This window comes from Schistocerca cancellata, chromosome 2 (genome assembly GCF_023864275.1).
Source record: "Schistocerca cancellata isolate TAMUIC-IGC-003103 chromosome 2, iqSchCanc2.1, whole genome shotgun sequence".
Classification (NCBI taxonomy): Eukaryota; Metazoa; Arthropoda; class Insecta; order Orthoptera; family Acrididae; genus Schistocerca; species Schistocerca cancellata.
This window is the reverse complement of record NC_064627.1, coordinates 663388552-663407849: the sequence shown is the minus strand read 5'-3', so window position 1 is coordinate 663407849 and position 19298 is coordinate 663388552. Positions and strand designations below refer to the sequence as shown.

Sequence of the window (19298 nt, the reverse complement as noted above, 5' to 3'; positions counted from 1 at the left end):
CAAAACAGAACAGAAAACTTACATTCCTAGCTTTCGGAACTTTGTTCCTTCATCAGGGAGGAGAGAGGGGAAAAAAGGGAAGAAGGGAAATTGGATTCAGTTACTCACAACCCAGGTTATGAAGCAACAGGGGAAGGTAAACAGGGAGGGTAGTAAGGATGGAGGCATGGTCGTCAGAGGGAAGTCAAAGATATTCTACTGTAAGTACTGTGCCAGCTTCAAACCAAATAGGATGCATACAGAAGTAAAGAGGTATATAGTATAAAGATAAACACAACTATGTAGGAAGAAAAGATGCATGAATGGCGAAAGAGGAGAGGGAAAATGGAGAAGACTGAAGAGCAAATGGGAGTGACGTTGGTTAACATAGGTTCAGTCCAGGGGGATGGCGGGTTGAAAGGATGTGTTGGAGTGCAAGTTCCCATCTCCACAGTTCCGAGGGATTGGTGTTGGGTGGGAGAAGCCAAATGGCACATACGGTGTAGCAGGTTCCTAGGTCCCTAGAATTATGCTGGAGGTCATGCTCTGCTACTGGGTATTGGACATCTCCTAGGCGGACAGTTTGTCTATGCCTGTTCATGCCCTCAGCCAGTTTAGTTGTCATCATACCAATGTAAAAGGCTGTGCAGTGCAGGCATGTCAGCTGATAAATGATATGTGTTGTTTCTCATGTGGCTCTGCCTTGAATTGTGTATGTTTTACCAGTAGCGGGGCTGGAGTAGGTGGTTGTGGGGGGATGCATGGTGCAGGTTTTGCACCGGGTTCAGTTACAGGGGTAGGAACCGCTGGGTAGAGAAGGTGGTCTGGGAGTATTGTAGGGTTTGACAAGGATGTTACGGAGGTTAGGGGGGCGACGAAAGGCAACTCTGGTGGTGTGGGGAGAATATTGTCAAGGGATGATGTCATTTCAGGGCTCGACTTGAGAAAGTCGTATCCCTGGCGGAGTAATTTGTTGATGTATTTGAGGCCAGGATAATATTGGGTGACAAGGGGGATGCTTCTGTGTGGTCTGGGTGTAGGAACATTGTTGTTGGACGGGGAGGAATGTATTGCTTGGGAGATCTGTTTGTGGACAAGGTCTGCAGGATAGTTGCAGGAGAGGAAAGCACTGGTCAGGTTATTGGTGTAATTGTTGAGGGATTAGTCACTGGAGCAGATTCGTTTGCCACGAATACCTAGGCTGTAGGGAAGGGAGCGTTTGATGTGGAATGGATGGCAGCTATCAAAGTGAAGGTACTGTTGTTTGTTTGTAGGTTTGATGTGGACAGAGGTGTGGATGTGAGCTTCAACAAGATGAAGGTCAAAATCCAGGAAGGTGGCTTGGGTTTTGGAGAAGGACCAGGTGACATTCAGATTCGAAAAGGAGTTGAGGTTATTGAGGAAATTAAGGAGTGTTTCTTCACCATGAGTCCAGACCACAAAGATGTCATCTATAAACCTATACCAGGACAGGGGAAGCAGCTGTTGAGTCTTCAGGGAAGTCTCCTCCATGCAGCCCATGAAGAGGTTGGAATAGGACAGAGCCATCCTGGTTCCCATGGCTGTTCCCTTGATTTGTTTGTAGGTCTGGCCTTCAAAAGTGAAGTAATTATGGGTGAGGATGAAGTTGGTGAGTGTGATAAGGAACAAGGTTTATGGAAGATCTTTGGGCGGGTGTTGGGAGAGGTAGTGTTCAAGGGCAGAGAGACCATGGGTATGTGAGATGTTTGTGTAGATGGATGTAGCATCTATGGTGACAAGAAAGGTTTCAGGTGGGAGGGGGGTGGGAATGTATTTGAGGCATTCTAGGAAGTGGTTTGTGTCTTTGATGTAGGATAGGAGTCTGCGGGTGATAGGTTGGAGGTGTTGGTCTACCAGAGCTGGTGAGATACGTTCTGTTGGGGCTTTGAAGCCTGCTACAATGGGACGGCCAGGATGGTTCTGTTTGTGGATTTTGGGTAATAGGTAGAAGGTAGGGGTATGTGGCTCAGGTGGAGTGAATAGGTCTATGGAAGGCGTTGTGAGACCTTGTGAGGGACCTTGGATTTTTAGGATTTTCTGCAGCTCAGTCTGGATGGAGGAAATGGGATCCTGGGTAACAGCTTTGTAGGTTGAGGTGTCGGAGAGTTGACGCAGTCCTTCTGCCGCATACTCCACACAGTCAAGTACCACAGTTGTGGAGCCTTTATCCACCAGGAGGATGACATTAGAGCGGTCTGTTTTCAGCTCCTTAATGGCATGGGATTCAGCTGGGGTGATGTTGGGGGTTGTCGAGATGTTCTTCAAGAAGGACTGGGAGGCAACACTGGATGTGAGGAATTCCTGAAACGTCTGCAAGGGATTGTTTTGGGGGAGGGGAGGAGGATCCCTTTGAGAAGGCGGTCGGAACTGTTCTAGACAAGGTTCAAAACTGGGTTCAATATTTGGGGGCTGTGTTTGGGTGGTGAAGTGATATTTCCAGTTGAGGTTCCGGGTGAATGGGAGGAGATCTTTAACCAGGGCAATGTGGTTGAATTTAGGCATGGGGCTAAAGGTTAAGCCTTTTGATAGAACAGATATATCTGGAGGAGAGAGGGATCTGGATGAGAGGTTTAGAACTGAATTGGGACTGGTGATAATGTGGCATTTGACTGTGGTTATAGTTGAGATTTGGTCCGTGTGGGGTATGTGCTGGGATTGGGAGATTGAGTACGGTGGCCAGGCAAGGTTTGTTTGCTATGAGGGGGGGGGGGGGGGGGGTTGTTGAAGGTACTGTTGTGGTTGGTGTTTGTGTGGGATAGGGAGAGGGAACCCACTTCTTAGGGGTTGCACTAGCACTGTGGATAATTTTTTCAGGTGGTGTGTGGCATGGAACTCAAGTTTACAGCCTCGAATACATCAACAAATTACTCCGCCAGGGCTATGACTTTCTCAAGCCGAGCCCTGAAATGAGATCATCCTTTGACAATATTCTCCCCACACCACCCAGAGTTTCCTTTCGTCGTCCCCCTAACCTCCGTAACATCCTTGTCAAACCCTACAATATTCCCAGACCACCTTCTCTACCCAGTGGTTCTTATCCCTGTAACCGAACCCGGTGCAAAACCTGCCCCATGCATCCCCCCACAACCACCTACTCCAGCCCCGCTACTGGTAAAACATACACAATTTAAGGCAGGGCCACGTGTGAAACAACACATGTCATTTATCAGCTGACATGCCTGCACTGCACAGCCTTTTACATCGGTATGATTACAACTAAACTGGCTGAGGGCATGAACAGGCACAGACGAACTGTCTGCCTAGGAGATGTCCAATACCCAGTAGCAGAGCATGCCCTCCAGCATAATTCTAGGGGCCTAGTAACCAGCTATACCGTATGTGCCATTTGGCTTCTCCCACACAACACCAATCCCTCAGAACTGCAGAGATGGGAACTTGCACTCCAACACATCCTTTCATCCCACCATCCCCCTGGACTGAACCTATGTTAACCAACGTCACTCCCATTTACTCTTCAGTCTTCTCCATTTTCCCCTCTCCTCTTTCGCCATTCATGAATCTTTTCTTCCTACATAATTGTGTTTATCTTTATACTATATACCTCTTTACTTCTGTATGCATACTGTTTGGTCTGAAGCTGGCACAGTACTTAAAGTAGAATATCTTTGTCTTCCCTCTGACAACCATGCCTCCATCCTTACTACCCTCCCTGTTTACCTTTCCCTGTTGCTTCATAACCTGGGTTGTGAGTAACTGAATCCAATTTCCCTTCTTCCCTTTTTTCCCCTCTCTCCTCCCTGATGAAGGAACAAAGGAATGTAAATTTTCTGTTCTGTTTTGTGTTTCTATCGGCTGTACTGAGCTGAGGTAAGTACTGGCCAGCCCCTCTGTCTCTTTGTTAGTATTTGTTTCACATCTTTATATGAGGTTTTCCATTAATCAATACTCATACTGCGTCAGTCCTGTTGTCGAATGTAACTATGTGACACCTAATATGTAAATGAATCTGTATATGTTTAATATTTCATAACCGAAAAAAAAAAAAAAAAAAAAATGAAATTAAAATCCTTGTAAGCAATGCTCACCACTTTTTGTGGCTACACTGCATATAAAAAGTCGTTCACTCTCTCATCATTTATTAATATTCCCATTAACACTTTTGTAATAATTTATATTGCTCACTAGGAAGTATGATGTAAACTGATAGCTTTTAGTTGGACATCATCAGCATTGATGTTTTCTATATCACTTTACATCCTTCACAGTTGATTTCCCCAAAGATAACTAAGAATAATAAGCTTAAATTTACACATACTGTGAATTGTCCCACAAATGTAATTATTTTCATCGTCTAAGGCATGAAAGATGTATTTTTGCAATAATATTAAAATTTTTTACCAGACCAACTTTAAAATTGGATTCTGCCTCGTAATTTTAAGGGGACACACCATACAAAACGGAGGCTTTGTGATCTACAGTACTTCTTATTGCTAGTTGGCTTTTGTCTCAGGATCTTTGCAACTGGTAGAGGAGGGTGAATCTTTGTCTAGCAGCCGCTCATTCTGGTGAAATGTCAGAAAAAGCATTAACCAAACATCTGCTACAGACTCTGATAAAAAAGCTAGCAAGCAATACATCAGTAAATGATTGGGGTGAAAGCCTAAACAGTTTTGTACTGATGTGTGTCCTTCGTAAGCTTGTAATGAGCTGGCTTCTTCACAATGAAACCGTATCGCAGAGCTTAAGAACCAGAACAGAAATAGCTTGTTTACCCACACATTCTTCTCCATGTATGCCTTCCACATCCATACACATTTTTGTAGCAATATTGCTGTGAAAACAATGCAAACAACTATGATGCAAAGTGGCAGTCATAATCAGACCTACACAATTTAAACTGAGCTGCTTAGGTACAAAATGCAGCTAAAATGTAGTTGAAATTTGTGTATATATTCACAGTGGGATGTGCTGGTAGTTACTTTTATTGGTTTTTCTGGACTAGTACATTCAGTATTACTACCTGATCCAATTGAGAAGAAATTGAACGATGTACTACATTTACCCAGACAGTTTTAAAATTCACTGGGGCGGCTGCACAATCAAAATCCTGTATTTACGCAGCACCTAGGAATGGGTATATTATACAGACAACCTTGAAGGACATTGTTTCACACGTGAGGAGTGCCACACAGCAACCAGGGCAGATATGTTGCCCTGCAGTGTCAAATGGTGACCATCTGCTGAGAACCTCCATGTCTTTCAAATATCAGGAATCACACATTGCTGTCATGAAGGAGAGTAATAAGGGTGCAAGAGACAAATCTGTGACATCTGTAACTCATTCCACAAAATCTGCAATAGTGTTCGAAGCCATCAAATGAATGTGTGTGACAGGAACTACTCAGTTTGTGGTGTAATATGATGGGGTTGTATTCGGACTTACATACACAGTAAAAGCAATGATTGGACATATCACTGTAGTTTGTCACCACCAACCAGGGATCAGAGGATCAGCTGGATTATAGTTCACACACTAACTAAGTGGTTATTGTTTTGTGGCCCTTGCCAACTGCTTAGATATTTGAGAAACTGATAAAGCACTGTTCCTTCCATTTTCTCTAATTCGTGTAACTCCTAAATAACTTTCTTGTAATGGACCACAAGGTATCATTTCACAATTGATAATCTGTTTCTGCTCGAGTGGTTAAGGCTTTCTTGCGTAAGTAAGACCCCAATGGTACCATTTTAAAATAACTAGAACTTTTATACCATGTTGAGGCATAAATGCTATTGGACAGGTTCACCATTGGGCCTATGAGTACATACCCTTATCTTCATAATGCCCCACTTTTCTTAGTGACTCTTTCTAAGAGGTCTGAGTAGGAGGCAGTCTCTTTCAAGGAAGCGTGCTAAGTATTCCCACATTTGGTGTTGAAGTAACATGTTCGTTTACAAGGTCAGTTTAAGCCTTTCTGTTTGTGGACCGTTTTGATCTACCAATGTTTTGCTCTTTGTTCAGTACTACTTCTATAGCAATGTGCAACCTGGAGGTAGTTTTTTCCCTTCTTTGGGAAGAGAAATAATTCATATGAATTGGATATACATTGTAATCTGAATGCAGCAGCTTCAGGAATTGTAATTTCATTAAGTACCACAGTGGTTAAGCAATTAAACTCTGATTCAGAATAGGATTTAAATCCTACCATCCATATGTAGCTTATTTGTGGTTACCTTAAACCACTTAACAGAATACTGAGCTGGTTCCTTTAACATCTGCAGCTACATAAATTGTTTTGAAACCACTGAAATGCATGTGCCAATCACATGTGGAGCCACAGGCACCTTTTGGTCCCCTTGTCCAGGCAGAGACACTAATCTGCTTCTGCTAACTGTAATGCCATTAAGATATTAATCTACACCTTTGGGGGGGGGGGAGCCAGTTCTCAATTAATCCAGAGAATAAATGCTTCTTTAAAATTAATTTATTAATTAATTTATTTCTTTTTTCATTTTTTTTTATTTTTAAAAATTTTTTTTTAAATTTTTTCTGCGAAATTTAAGAAGTTGTTCTCAATCAAACTAATCTATGATGCCTGCCCATATTTGAGATGTCCCCTCACAATGCAGCATCATGTATGTAAGTGTATCCTTTCATCTCATTACACTTTGCTTGTCTGAGGGTAACTTTAACTAATTCCCACTTCCTAAAGTAGAATTACACACAGAAAGTTATCATTGTTTCAAGTAAAAGTCTTTTCCATTCCTATATCCTCTGTAAATTGTGACTGTTACTCAGAGCCTGACTTTCCACTTCAGAAATTATAGTATGCAGTTTTAATCTTCCCACAAGACTGACATCAACAATCCCTTAGCTTTTCAACCTTCTTTCCTTTATTAGCATCATCCAGATCTACTTAATCATAGGCATCATTGTGGCAGCATTAATTTTGCTTTAATCCTGTGTTGCTCTTGTTCTTATAATTACAGTTTGTTCACCTGTGAGCCATATTTAATCAAACTGATATTTGTTCTTGATCCTCCTCAGTTCACTTCCTCTCATATCCCTCCTGTGTTTCAGTGTCTATCTCCTTGAGAAATTTTCTCAGCCTTCAAGATTTTTACAATATAAGTTAGATATTGCTGCTGACAGCTGTTCCTCATATGGGTAGAGGAATAAAAAATAACGGATGCTGTGTAATGTAATAAACCATGAGAAAAATGGGCAAAACTTGTAGCATCCTTCCCTCCCACAATAAATTTAGTTAAAATGTGATTCTGTCTTTCACCTTTGCCCTTTTACCATCCTGTTCAGCAATGTATGTTTCAGGTTCCCACAAGCCACTTTCCGTTGCAGTGTTCTTCACATGCTACTTTTTCCTGTCATGCTGGACATATGGGCTGAGCGTTTCCAGCGGCCTGTTTATTCCCTCTCTCCTGACAGGAGCAGCATGGGGTCGACTAATGGGCATGGCTTTAGAAGCTATGTGGCCAGAATGGGTGAGTCTTTCTTCATTTCTTCCCCCGCTACTCCTCCTCCTCCTCCTCCTCCTCCTCCTCCACTCTTTTTAACAACTTATAGTTCATTCTCTTTATGATCTGTAGACATTTGTGTAATTTTTATCAAAATGATATGGAATGAGTCAGTTTACAGGTTGCATGTACATGATTTGTTTGTGAATTTGGCTGCTTGCTAGACATTTACAGATTACTAAATAGCACACTGTTCACCTGTGATAAGAATTACCATACAAATCTTTGACACAGATCATGTAACTAGTAATACATTATGGGACAGTAGTAGTTTCCCAGAAGAAGTTGGGTCAGTCTAGGTTTAAAATTTGCTTGCTTTCTTGGCAGACATTTTACGTCACCTGGTAAAAGATCAAAGATTTTTGTGGCTGCTTATTGAACTCCTTTCAGAGCCACTGACAGCTTTAATAACAAGTAATAGTAATCTTTTCTTCTTCAGTTTTGAATTTATTTATGGTGAATGTCATTAGAGCATGTGTGGATGTACTTTTTAAGAAAATCTTCTGGTGCTGTCTAAAAATAAAAAAAGCTAGTAGTTAAGGAAAGAAGTAATCTTATGCAAAATAACAAATTTGACCTTTTTTTCCCCCTGGGTATGATCTAACCAGATATCTGAACCTCTATATGGATCTTGTCATCCGTCCACATTTGCTGCTCAATGTTCAATTGTTGTAAACACTGCTTTCAGTATAACTAAAATTGACAAATTCTCTGGTCAAAAAATAGAACTAATTAAACAGTGAGTGACAATTCATTAAAAAAAAAAATTGAAATAAATAGTGCATGGCTGAGCAGAAAAGAAGTAAAAGACAGCTCTTCATCTGATATAAGAGAATGGTCTTGAAAATTAGATGCAAATGCAAAATAATATTTGATTGCAAAAGGAAGTAATCACTGTTAGAATAATAACTGTGAGTTAACTAACTGTACCTCCAGAAGGTAGTGGATAAATGAAAATAAAACAGGCATTGTAAGAAATCTTACTTTACCAAGAGTAACAAACAGGTACAGAGATGGTTCTGATATTCGCAAAGTAAGTCATCTTTTCGATCTTGAATACCAGAGTATTTTTGGAGCAGGTTTCATCAACTGTAAGAATAGTAAATTGGTTTAACTTGATGATAGTACTGAGAGAAGAAAAAAGAGCTTGTATTGTCATCTCTGAACAAGAAAGGTGGACAAATCATTCTAAAATTGTCAGACAGGTGGATAGGAAAGAACAACACTGGTAAAAAGTTCTTGAGTGTCTAGTAGAAGTTATTAAATTTATGCTAGGACATTGTCTTCTTTGAATAGAAGAGATGAAACTTGTTATCTAGAAAATAGTAAGGATCTTGTACTTCTAGAACTATTTACAAATTTGATCCTTTATTAGTGGATGATATAAGCATTCATAGGGATCCATCCAGATAGCTGTGCATGTTAGCAATCTGCTTCTGTGATTGTGATGGTGACCAGTTCTGGATAAAATCTGCCTGATGGAGTAGCAAAGAGGGCTGGTGTGCTAGCCATCCTGGAATTTTTTTTTTTTTTTTTTAGATGGTTTCGATTACATGAATACTGAGCTGGTACCCATGTTCTATCCCAGTTCAATGTTTCACAAACACTTGAAAAATGGTCTCACACTTTCGCATGGGATAAAACTAGCTGCAGACTGAAGAGAGACAAATTCGGTTCCAGGGAAGAAAGGGAGATAACAAGAATGGTGTCCAGTTACCCTCTACCAATAACATTGCCAGCTCCCAATTAGCACACTAACCGTGTGCAGATACTGGATAAGGCCAAGAAAAAGAAGGAAGACATAAATAAGCATTTACAGAAACAAAGGAGAAAAGTTTCATTTCAAATCTGTCCACAAATGTGCACTTGAATTTATCCCACTTATTGGGGCGAACATGAGTAACAGAATAAGGGATTAAATTGAAAAGTGTAAATATTTTTAAATTCCATTAAACTCAGCACTGGGTATAACAACTAACTTTGAATGTGCAACATGTTTTACCTCTTTCTTAGACATAGAAGAACACAGTTCTGTCCAATTTGCCCACTGGGTGCTAGAGTTTTAAAAAAGAAAGTGTGTCATCATAATAGAGTGCAGAGGTAAGAATGATGATAATGCCAGTAAAATTGGTGGTGAATGTAATGTTTGGGCTGTAATGAAAGACAAATGATAATGTACTGAATCATACATTCCCTTTGCACTTTCTTTGATTTTGATGAGAAAATGCATAGTCAAATATATGCTGTCTGCTTTTTTTAAATTTTATTTTATGTATAGTCTTTATACAGTTTTCTGTTTCCACCCACTGGTGAGTAAGCAAACTGTCAAATTGTGAATATTGCCTTTGTGAGGCCAAAAAATTCTCACATGCAGGATGTCACAAATATGTCCAGTAAATGTGATCTCTAAAATGAATATCATTTACTGCAGGCTCTTTGTTGTTACGAATTACCTACACAGTGTGTTAAACAAATGAAGCATTCATGAAGCATTCATCTGTTATTGCCTATGGATACAGCATTTAGTAAACATCTGTTAGTGTTTGTACTGTAAATATTAATGACAGTTCAGTTCTGTTCAGTGCAGTGCATACATTAGTGCTAATTGAACAAATTTATGTTTTGAATAGTTTCTGGGATGCTTTCACATCGTTTTATTTTTGCACTTACCAGCATAATAGAAGCCTATTATTCCAGACTGAAAATGAAGATATTATCTTCTGTTATGGTCTGGCAAATGCAAGCAGCCTTCAATCCCATTTCCTGTATGCTGAAGAATATCCAGCCATTTGCACAATTATTCAGCAGTTATAAGCATTTTACCCTCATTTAACTTTCTTCTATCACTATAACCAACCTGTCCATAACTTCCTATTTACCAAAATAGCATCCATCTTACAAATTGTTTCTTCCCTCTGCTCTTTACTGTTGTCTCTATAAAACAGCAGTTATTATTCCCATTAATATGGCATATCCTGGTTCTATTAATTTCATAATTCACTGTCTCAAATCAAACCCGTCTTTGTTTACTAAATTACAGAAGGAAGCTCTTCTGTTTCATAGTGACAGAATAGCGTTTTTGTCTGTTTGCTGCATTCTGCAAGCCATTCTTAATAGCAAAGAGCATGCAGTAGGAGAGATGGGTTTCACAGTAGTGAAGATGAAAGTGTTCATAGCTCTTAAGGCATGCATTTTAGAGCCCATGTTTACTGGACACTTTTTGTTGTTTTGGACCATTCTATCACCTCTCAAAATATGGTACTTTTTTTTTTAACACCGTGTAGATGGAGTGCTCAAGGGGAAGTGTCTTCAACCTCAGCAAGAGATATTCTGTCAAGATCAATTTTTGGAAGATATTTCCATGAACACTGATTTTATAGCAAAGATCAGACAACTGACTAAATGACCCTTTCACTTATTGAAAACATTATGCTGGAACTTATAATATTACAGTTGGATAAGATAGTAAACAGATATAAGGCCACCAGTGTTTCATTACAGTTTGTAAATAAAGACCTGAATTGTGAACGTTTATTGTATGAATGTTTGCATGGAGACACTGAAGCACTCTGACCAAAGTTTCTTAATTTTCAGGATAAGGTGAAAGACATTACTGACTGTCATCACTATCATGAGGAGTTTTTAAGCCAGAGGCACAAAAATTGGAAGCATGATAATTCTTAAGAGATTACTGCCTGTCTGATGGTTGCTAATGGTGGTGTAAATGTTCTTGTTTGAATTTAATGAAAAAAGTGAACATCACAGTGTGTCACTCACTTTACTTTAACAGTCTGTTTTAAAAAGGACTGTACAACTAATTTAGTATGACATGTGTGAATGTCGTACATATTTTAGAAACAAGTGAATGCATATTACTTTCGTGTTCCTACATTCTTGGGATTATGTACTAATTTTCCTTCCTGGTACAATGACGGCATAAGAGAAACAGGGAAGAAAAGTTAATACTGAAAAACATTTAAAAATATGGTTGTGCCTCTCAAATGTGGCAAACTGGATAATGATGGTAACAGTAAGAAAATTGTATGCATAGATACTGGAAAGATGGAAAAGTTGCTCTAACCCAGGATCAGTAGGCACACAGAGTACAGAAAAGAATAGCAAGTAACAAATGACAGCTATATATACAGACACCCTTTGTCACATAAAGATCGCACAATATTCTACAGTGTCTACCAGTCATTTACTGGGTCTAAATTTACATCCAACATTTGACAGATGATCCATGTCATGGAACTGTATGCAGTCACTTGGCCAACATTTCTCAGTATATATGGGAAAACTGAAAAGCAAAGCCAAAGGCAGAAGTGATGAAGTCACATACTTCTTTGGTCATGGTCACTGATAACTTTGCCCTGGAGCAAGCCAGTACTAGTGTCAATGGAGGAAGGGGCCTTTATCAGCAAATAGAGAGAACAAAGAAGAGAATGTGGGCATTATACAAGCACTGTACACCACATAATGTACAGGTTTCCTGAATTAAATTTCAAACTTCACCACAGTGTCTTGTGAAGAGGCAGCATAAGATATTATTACAGGGTCCCATCCATCAGACTGAAAAATGCACAATGCCCTCATTAGAGCTTTCCAAGAGCTGTAAGTTAATTTCACTAAAATGGAAGGTTGCATATTACCACACTCATGGAAAGGCGGTTGAGTTATGACTCCTAGAAGCAATGGAGTTTTTATGTAACCATTGATTCCATTTTTCTGGAAAGAACTCCTCCAATTGTTAATTAATTGAAACCAGTTATGCTAATTAAGTTACAACAATAAAGTCACAATTTAAGTTATGAATCATTCTCAAGTAGAAGTAAGAAGTAAGGGCAGAACAATCACATAATAAAAGGTACAAAAGTGGATGACATGGGCCAATGTGTGTTATTCGATTTTATATATTCTAGTATGTGATCATGCTGCCCTCAGTATAAACCCTTAACATGCGTGAGAACTATTACTAACTGAATTGAAACTAGATGGTGAGCTATCCTCTGGATACCACAGCCTCAACTAGTTCCTGTGGAGTGTCAGGTATGCATTTTGAGTTGTGACTGAGAACATTTGCCATCCCTGATGGCCTATAATTGTGCCCAGCATACAGCCGGGGGTACACACAAATATGCAGGCCCACAGTCGAGCCCTACGAAGTACAGATGCTGCCCTTGTGCTGCTGCTGAAGGTGGCCGTTTAGGATCTTGGCTTGGCTGTGTCTGTTGACTGATCTGGACAAATATGTTATCAGGACATTTGTTCAGGCATTATCCCATGATGTGGTGTAGAGTGCCTTCTGTATCTGCAGTGACAGTGACTGTTGTTCCTGGCAGGTGCAGCATTGCCAGATGATGATCTTTATTTCCATTTAGATACTGGACCATTAAATGTGGTGCTTAGCCCCCCCCCCCCCCCAAAAAAAAAAAATAATAATAATAATAATAATAATAATAATAATAATAATAATAATGTACCATGCCTCACTGTCCTTGGTGTAGAAGTTAGGTCAGCAGATGAAGTGCTTTTGGAAATATAACCCTCAACTGCAATGGCTCAGTGGCCAGTTGCAGAGTGTTGAGGTCCTTAGGCACTGTATGAAAAGTGCATAATGCAGAAAAAGTGTCTGCAAGCAGTCAGTGTGACCACCCCTGTTGTAAGTGACAGAGGACAGTGCCAACTACTGGTATTGGTATTGCTGCTGCTGCTGCTGCTGCTGCTGCTGCTGCTGCTACAACTGTATTGTTTTCTGCTAACTATGATCTTGTTGGGAAAAAAAGTTTCTTTTAAGTCAAACTTCACATCCAGGGCCAATGAAAGATGTGGAAGAGCATCACTGTTCCTGTGCTGTGCCACGGTGCTGTAATGTATTGAAAATTGCTAAGGTGTATTGCCCCTCTCTGCAATTGCTGAGCTGTTTAGTCAGGGAAACAAGTGCAAAGACCAAGGAGTGAGGTCTGTAGCCGGATAAAACTTATTTTTTCTATACATGAAGACTCTAAATTTTTTACCTCTGTGAATATCATACAAGGCTTCCTTCTTTATTTGTAAATAGCTTCTATGGGCTGACTTTAAGGTATTTGATGCAAAAGTGGTGGGTTGCTGTGAACCATAATTGTTTATGAGATAGCATTGCTCCTATGCCAATAAATGGTTATTTAGATTGAATATAGCCAAGCAGAGGGGGCAGATTCTAGACAGACTCTTAAGGTTAAAAAGGGTTAAAAAAAATAGAACTCAAACCAAACTAACTTCACACATTTTCTTTTTAATTAGTTTACCAGATGCCAACTATTCTGGAATAAATCTTCCATAATACAGTGCTGACCATTAAAAATTGAAACACTGGAAAGAATAAAAAAAAAAATGCTTACTGTGTGTACACAGTGTAGTAGGAATAATACATGATTCAAGTTATACAGTATTTTAACAAAAGTATCGAAACACCTATTAGTCAACTGTAAAATTTGGTGTGGGCACACTTTGCCTTTATGATGGCTTTAACTATGATGGGGAGACTTTCAGTGGTGTGTCTGAAAGTCTGTGGAGGAATAGTGACCCATTCTTCAAGAGCTGAAACCAGACAAGGTAATGATGTTGGATACTGGAGTAAAGTCGACTTTCCAGGTCATCCCAAAGGTGTTAACATTGGGTTCAGTTTGTGACTCTGGGCAGACCAGTCCATTTCAAGAATGTCACTGGCCATAAACCTTTGCCTTACATATTTTGCTTTATGGCAGGGTTCATTGTCATGCTGACATAGCATCAGCTCTGAACTGTTCCTCTACTGTATGCTGTACACAATGCTGCAAAATGTGCTCATATCCTCTCACATTTAGCATTTTCCTAATCTCAGTAAGGAACCATATCCTAACCAGGAAAAACACACCATACCTTAACATAATCTCCTCTGTACTTCAGTGTTAACAATACACGTGATAGCAGGTAATGTTCTCTTGGCATTCACCAAATTCACTGATCCATCAAGTTGTCACAATGTATAACATGATCCATCACTCCAAACCATTCATTTCCAGTTATCCACTGTCCAGTGGCATTGCTCTTTACATCATCTTGTGCATCACGTACCACTGACTGCTGAAATGGATGCCTCATGTAGACCTACACAACCATTGTACCCCATTCTTTTTAACTCACTGTGAAGCTGGACAACTGGTAGCACTCTGGAACTCATGAGTGACTCCTTTTGCTTATTTCATGCTGTTTTCTGCAACCACAGTCTGCAGTGCTAAATAGTCCATGTCCGTGATTACAGGACTGCCTGGTCTTGGTTTAGCTGTGGTTGTTCCTTTGAATTTCCACTTCATAATCACATCAGCAACAGCTTTAGAAGGGGTGAAATGAAATGTCCCTGATGGATTGATTACTGAAGTGGCATCCGATGTCTAGTCCACATTCGATGTCACTGAGCTGCTCTCCGACTAACCCATTCTGTTACTACTGCTTTTTTAGTCGCCTCCTCCTACACTGGTGGGTTTACTTCTGTTACTATCTAGTGATCAATTTTGTATTAAACAAGGTGCCCCGATACTTTTAATTACATAGAATAGGTTATCTGTGGGTATACTGCATGTGAAATTTAGTACACAGAGCTGCCACATCAGGCAGAAATAACAGCTCTAACCTAGCTGGACATCAATTCAAATAGAGTTTAAATAACAGATGTGAGTATTCCCTTCTCAGCTGCCTCAGGTCTATATCATAGTTCATCAGTTGTAGTGGCTGGTGAGTGATGGCAAGCCATTAACTTGACAAGATGTAGCCAGATGTTTCCAGTTGTTGAGAGATCTGGATAAAGTATTAGCATGGCATAAGTTGAACATTCTCTGCATTGAGGTAGGTCAGGATAGCATAGGAAATGTTTGATCAAAACCACTGGCTTTAACGTGTCAGAAATGCAACAGCTGCTACTCAAATTACTGGTTATGTGATCAGGCCTGGTAGTATTGGATGGAGTATGCAGAACTGGGAATCATCTGAAAAGATGACACGGTCCCTTCCTGGTGGTGGTGGTGGTGGTGGTGGTGGTGGTGGTGGTGGTGGTGGTGGTGGTGGCGGCGGCGGGTGCACCACTGTTGGCACACCTCGTTGGTGCTGCATCAAGGGAAGTAGCAACTATGGTAGCCATTTTAACAGTCTGTGATACTACAGATATTGTCTCAGTGTCTATGTGGATACTTGTCTTACTGAAAACAGGCCCACTTATTGACTCATGGTATGTTGCACAGCTGTACAACCCTGCATAGCTGAGTGAACAATTTCTGTCCTCTCGGACACCAATTGCATCCGGCAGTTGATATCCGGCATGGCATTTAGCATGCTTATCTTGAACACAGCATATTCGGCATGGGATCCCAACTGATGTGCACAGCAATATTGCAGAACAATAAATCAAAGTCTTGATAAGCCACGATCCTGCTGTTGTCAAATTCTGAGACATGCTAACGGATGTTTTTCCTTCCTACAAGAAGCATAACCCGATCTCTCTAAAAAAACTAAAATTCGAATGTGATATCTGTATATGCCACTAATACTCGATTTTTATGGTTGTGCTGAAATGCTAATCATTTGAATATTTAAGCATGAATTACACTTCATGCCAATCTGATCTTTGTTCCATGTCACCCTTACGGAGGGTTTTAAGAGCCAACAGTGCAGTTCACTTTCTCAAAATGATTACAGCTATTTGCATTTTTATGATGGAGAAAGTTTAATTTCTGCCAAAACATGCTTTTAAGTTGGATTAAGCCTATGTTTGCTCAGGATGTGGCCTTGAGTATTCCAGCATTGGTAGAAAGATTGTACATCTGTAGATCACTTTTAAGACTGATCTATTGTTGGGTGCTGAATGATTTTCATAGGGTAGCCATGTGGTATTCACAAGTTATCCATAATGTGACAGTCTTATCCAGATAGTCTTCTGTATTAACTGTCCAAACATCATTAAAAATTGTTAGTTTTGCAGTTGTTACACCAACAGAAGTCCTAAAACATTTGCTGTTGCAATGGACTTTCCTGTCATAATTTCCATGCTGAATTTTGACCTGTCTGTGAATGCAACCCATGTATCACAGTTTGTGCATAGTAGTCCTTGTTGCTACTTTGAGTTCACACAGACCCTACTTTATTACAGTGGACAGACAGAGACTCCACCTAGTGAATATTTTTCACAAAGCCACTCCCAAGTTTTGTGTCCATAACTGAAGATTGAACACACAATATCATAAGCAGTCTGTAGTGCAAGCCAAACAGAAACTGTGATCTGATAAGCAGAAGCCGATGTGTGTGGTAAACAAAATGATGATCAGAAATGAAAAGTAAACATTACATTGATGCAATTAGATGATGGTGGCCCCTGTTATTTTGACTGCTCACCAAACATGTCACTTGCAGTGCTGGTGGCAATTGGTGGAGTTAGGTGCAAGTACACCCTCAACCTTGAGACTCAACGTTCAAAGTCAATTTGAGCCATCTCCTCTTCCCTTTAAATGCCATGTATTTCTGCTATATTTACAATGACTAATACGTGAATATTATTGGGCTATCAGTTTAACAAGTCATTATTGCAAAATACTGACGCAAATAATTTACAGAAGAATGGAAAAATTGGTAGCTAACATCAGGTAAGATCAGATTGAGTTCGATAGAAATGTAGGAACATGAGGCAGCATGACCCTACCATTTATCTTAAAAGATAGACTAAACGATCTGTGGATATATAACTTTGTTCATTCAGAGAAAGCTTTCGGCAATGTTGAACGGATTTCACTCTCTGAAATTCTGAAGGTAACAGAGATTAAACACAGGGAGCAAAATGTTACTTACAACTTATACAGAAGCTAGACTGCAGTTAACAATGAACAGACATGAAAGGGAGCAGTAGTTGAGAAAGTTGAGAGACAGGGTTGCAGCCTATCCCTGATGTTATTCAATCTGTACATTGAGCAAGCAGTAAAGGAAACCAAGGAGAAATTTGAGAAGATAATTAAATATAAAGGAGAAGAAGTAAAACCTTCGTGGTTTGCCCATGACATTGTAATTCTGTAACAAACAGAAATGAGCTTGGAAGAGCAGTTGAGTGGAATGGATAGTGTCTTGAAAAGAAGTTGTAAAATGAATACCTTCTAATGTGAATAAATGTTGTCTAATTGCATTGGTTAATGCGAAGGAATTACTTTAGGAAATGATACACTGCTAGTAGTAAATGGAGTTTTGCAGTGGGGCACAACATAATTGGCAATGGCTGAAATAGAGAGGATGTAAAAGACAGTCAGGCTATAACAGGAAAAGTGTTTCTGAAAAACAAACATTTTAATAGTTGATATAAATTTAAGTCATAGGAAGTCTTTTGTGAAGGTCTTGAAAGGAGTGCAGCCTTGTTCAGACGTGAAATGAGGACGATAATCAGTTAATACAAGAAGAGAGAAGAAACTTTTGAAACGAAATGTGGCACTACAGAAGAATGCTGAAAGTTAGTTAGGTAGATTAACTAAAGAGGTGGAATTGTATTGAATTGGAGAAAAAGGAACTTGTGGCACAACTTAGCTAAAAGATGATGATGATGATGATGATGATGATGCAATTATCTAAACCAGGGTGGTGACAAGGAGGGCATCTAGCCACCCATTAAATGAACCATGCCAATGCTGTGTATATGCAGCACAAAGACACAAGAAAAAGAAGAGGTTCAGCATAAAACTGTACCTGCTGTCTGATCATAGTTGAATGTCAGTCTTTTGCCTGGAAGCCATGAGCTAATGTTGTCCACTACACTATTTGCCAAATATGCCCATCTGCAAATAGGAAAAAAAATTTGACACGTGCCATGTTTAGTGGCAGGTCATCAGTATACATTAAAAATGCAATGTATGTAGAACAGAATCCTATTCCTCTTGCACTTTACAGCACTCCAGTCAAACCAGATGTGTTACTTTGTTACTTGTTTTGAGGCACAGGGGACAACCTTCTGTTTGCTGTTTTCTAGGTATAAAGTGAACTGTTGTTCAGCTTTTTCTCAAATTCTGTAATTTTGCAACTTGTGCAGAAGCAGAGCATGGTTCACACGATCAAAAGTTTTTATTCAATCAAAGGAGCTACCTGATATCATTTAGCACTGCAAGTACCTCTCACATAAAGAATAAACTGCTTTCTCTGTTGATGCTCCTTTCCTGAAGCCAGACTGCAAGTCTGAAAACAAGTTCCGTGTACTGAGATGTGTTACTCAAAAACTTTCGAAAATACTGACAGCAAGGGTACTGGCCTGTAATTTTCTACATTTGTCTTCCTTTTGATAAAATGGTTTTATAAATATTATAATCCGTTTGGTAACCTACTGCCTCTCCAGTGATTTTATTTTTTCCTTCCTTGTTTCCTGTAGTTGTATAAGGCATAATCTCAAAACATCAATTATTAAAAGTGCTGCTGTTTGTCAGTATCAATAAAATTTTAACTTACCAAATATTAACAGGAAATGGATACCCAATATTTTGTGTGACTCTGGTGGATCACTAACGGTATCAGCCTCTGACAGAAAAGATGAGATACGTTGAGCACCCACATTTTGTCCTGGCAATTCTTTAAAAAGTGACCACATTGTTTTAATTTTTTACGTTTTGAGAGCACTCTATTCTCTTAGCGTAGTGCATTGCTTTAGCCTGCTGGTGGCAGTTCAGTATGCTGTAGTATTGTTTGTAGTGAAATTCCATTTTGTCCTATCACACAATGGGAAAATCCAGGATGGAATGTATCAATATTATGAGGAGGATAGTTGTTACTTGCCA

At 39.6% G+C, this 19298-nt stretch overlaps 1 protein-coding gene across 1 annotated transcript in view; it reads left to right on the top strand.

The window, feature by feature from the left end:
• The window catches only part of LOC126162357 (H(+)/Cl(-) exchange transporter 7), a 218265-nt gene that overhangs the window by 163729 nt on the left and 35238 nt on the right, over positions 1-19298 (top strand). The window contains exon 11 of the mRNA XM_049918811.1: positions 7289-7458. Coding sequence (XP_049774768.1) covers positions 7289-7458 — 170 coding nt within the window. The remainder of the gene's footprint in view (positions 1-7288; positions 7459-19298) is intronic.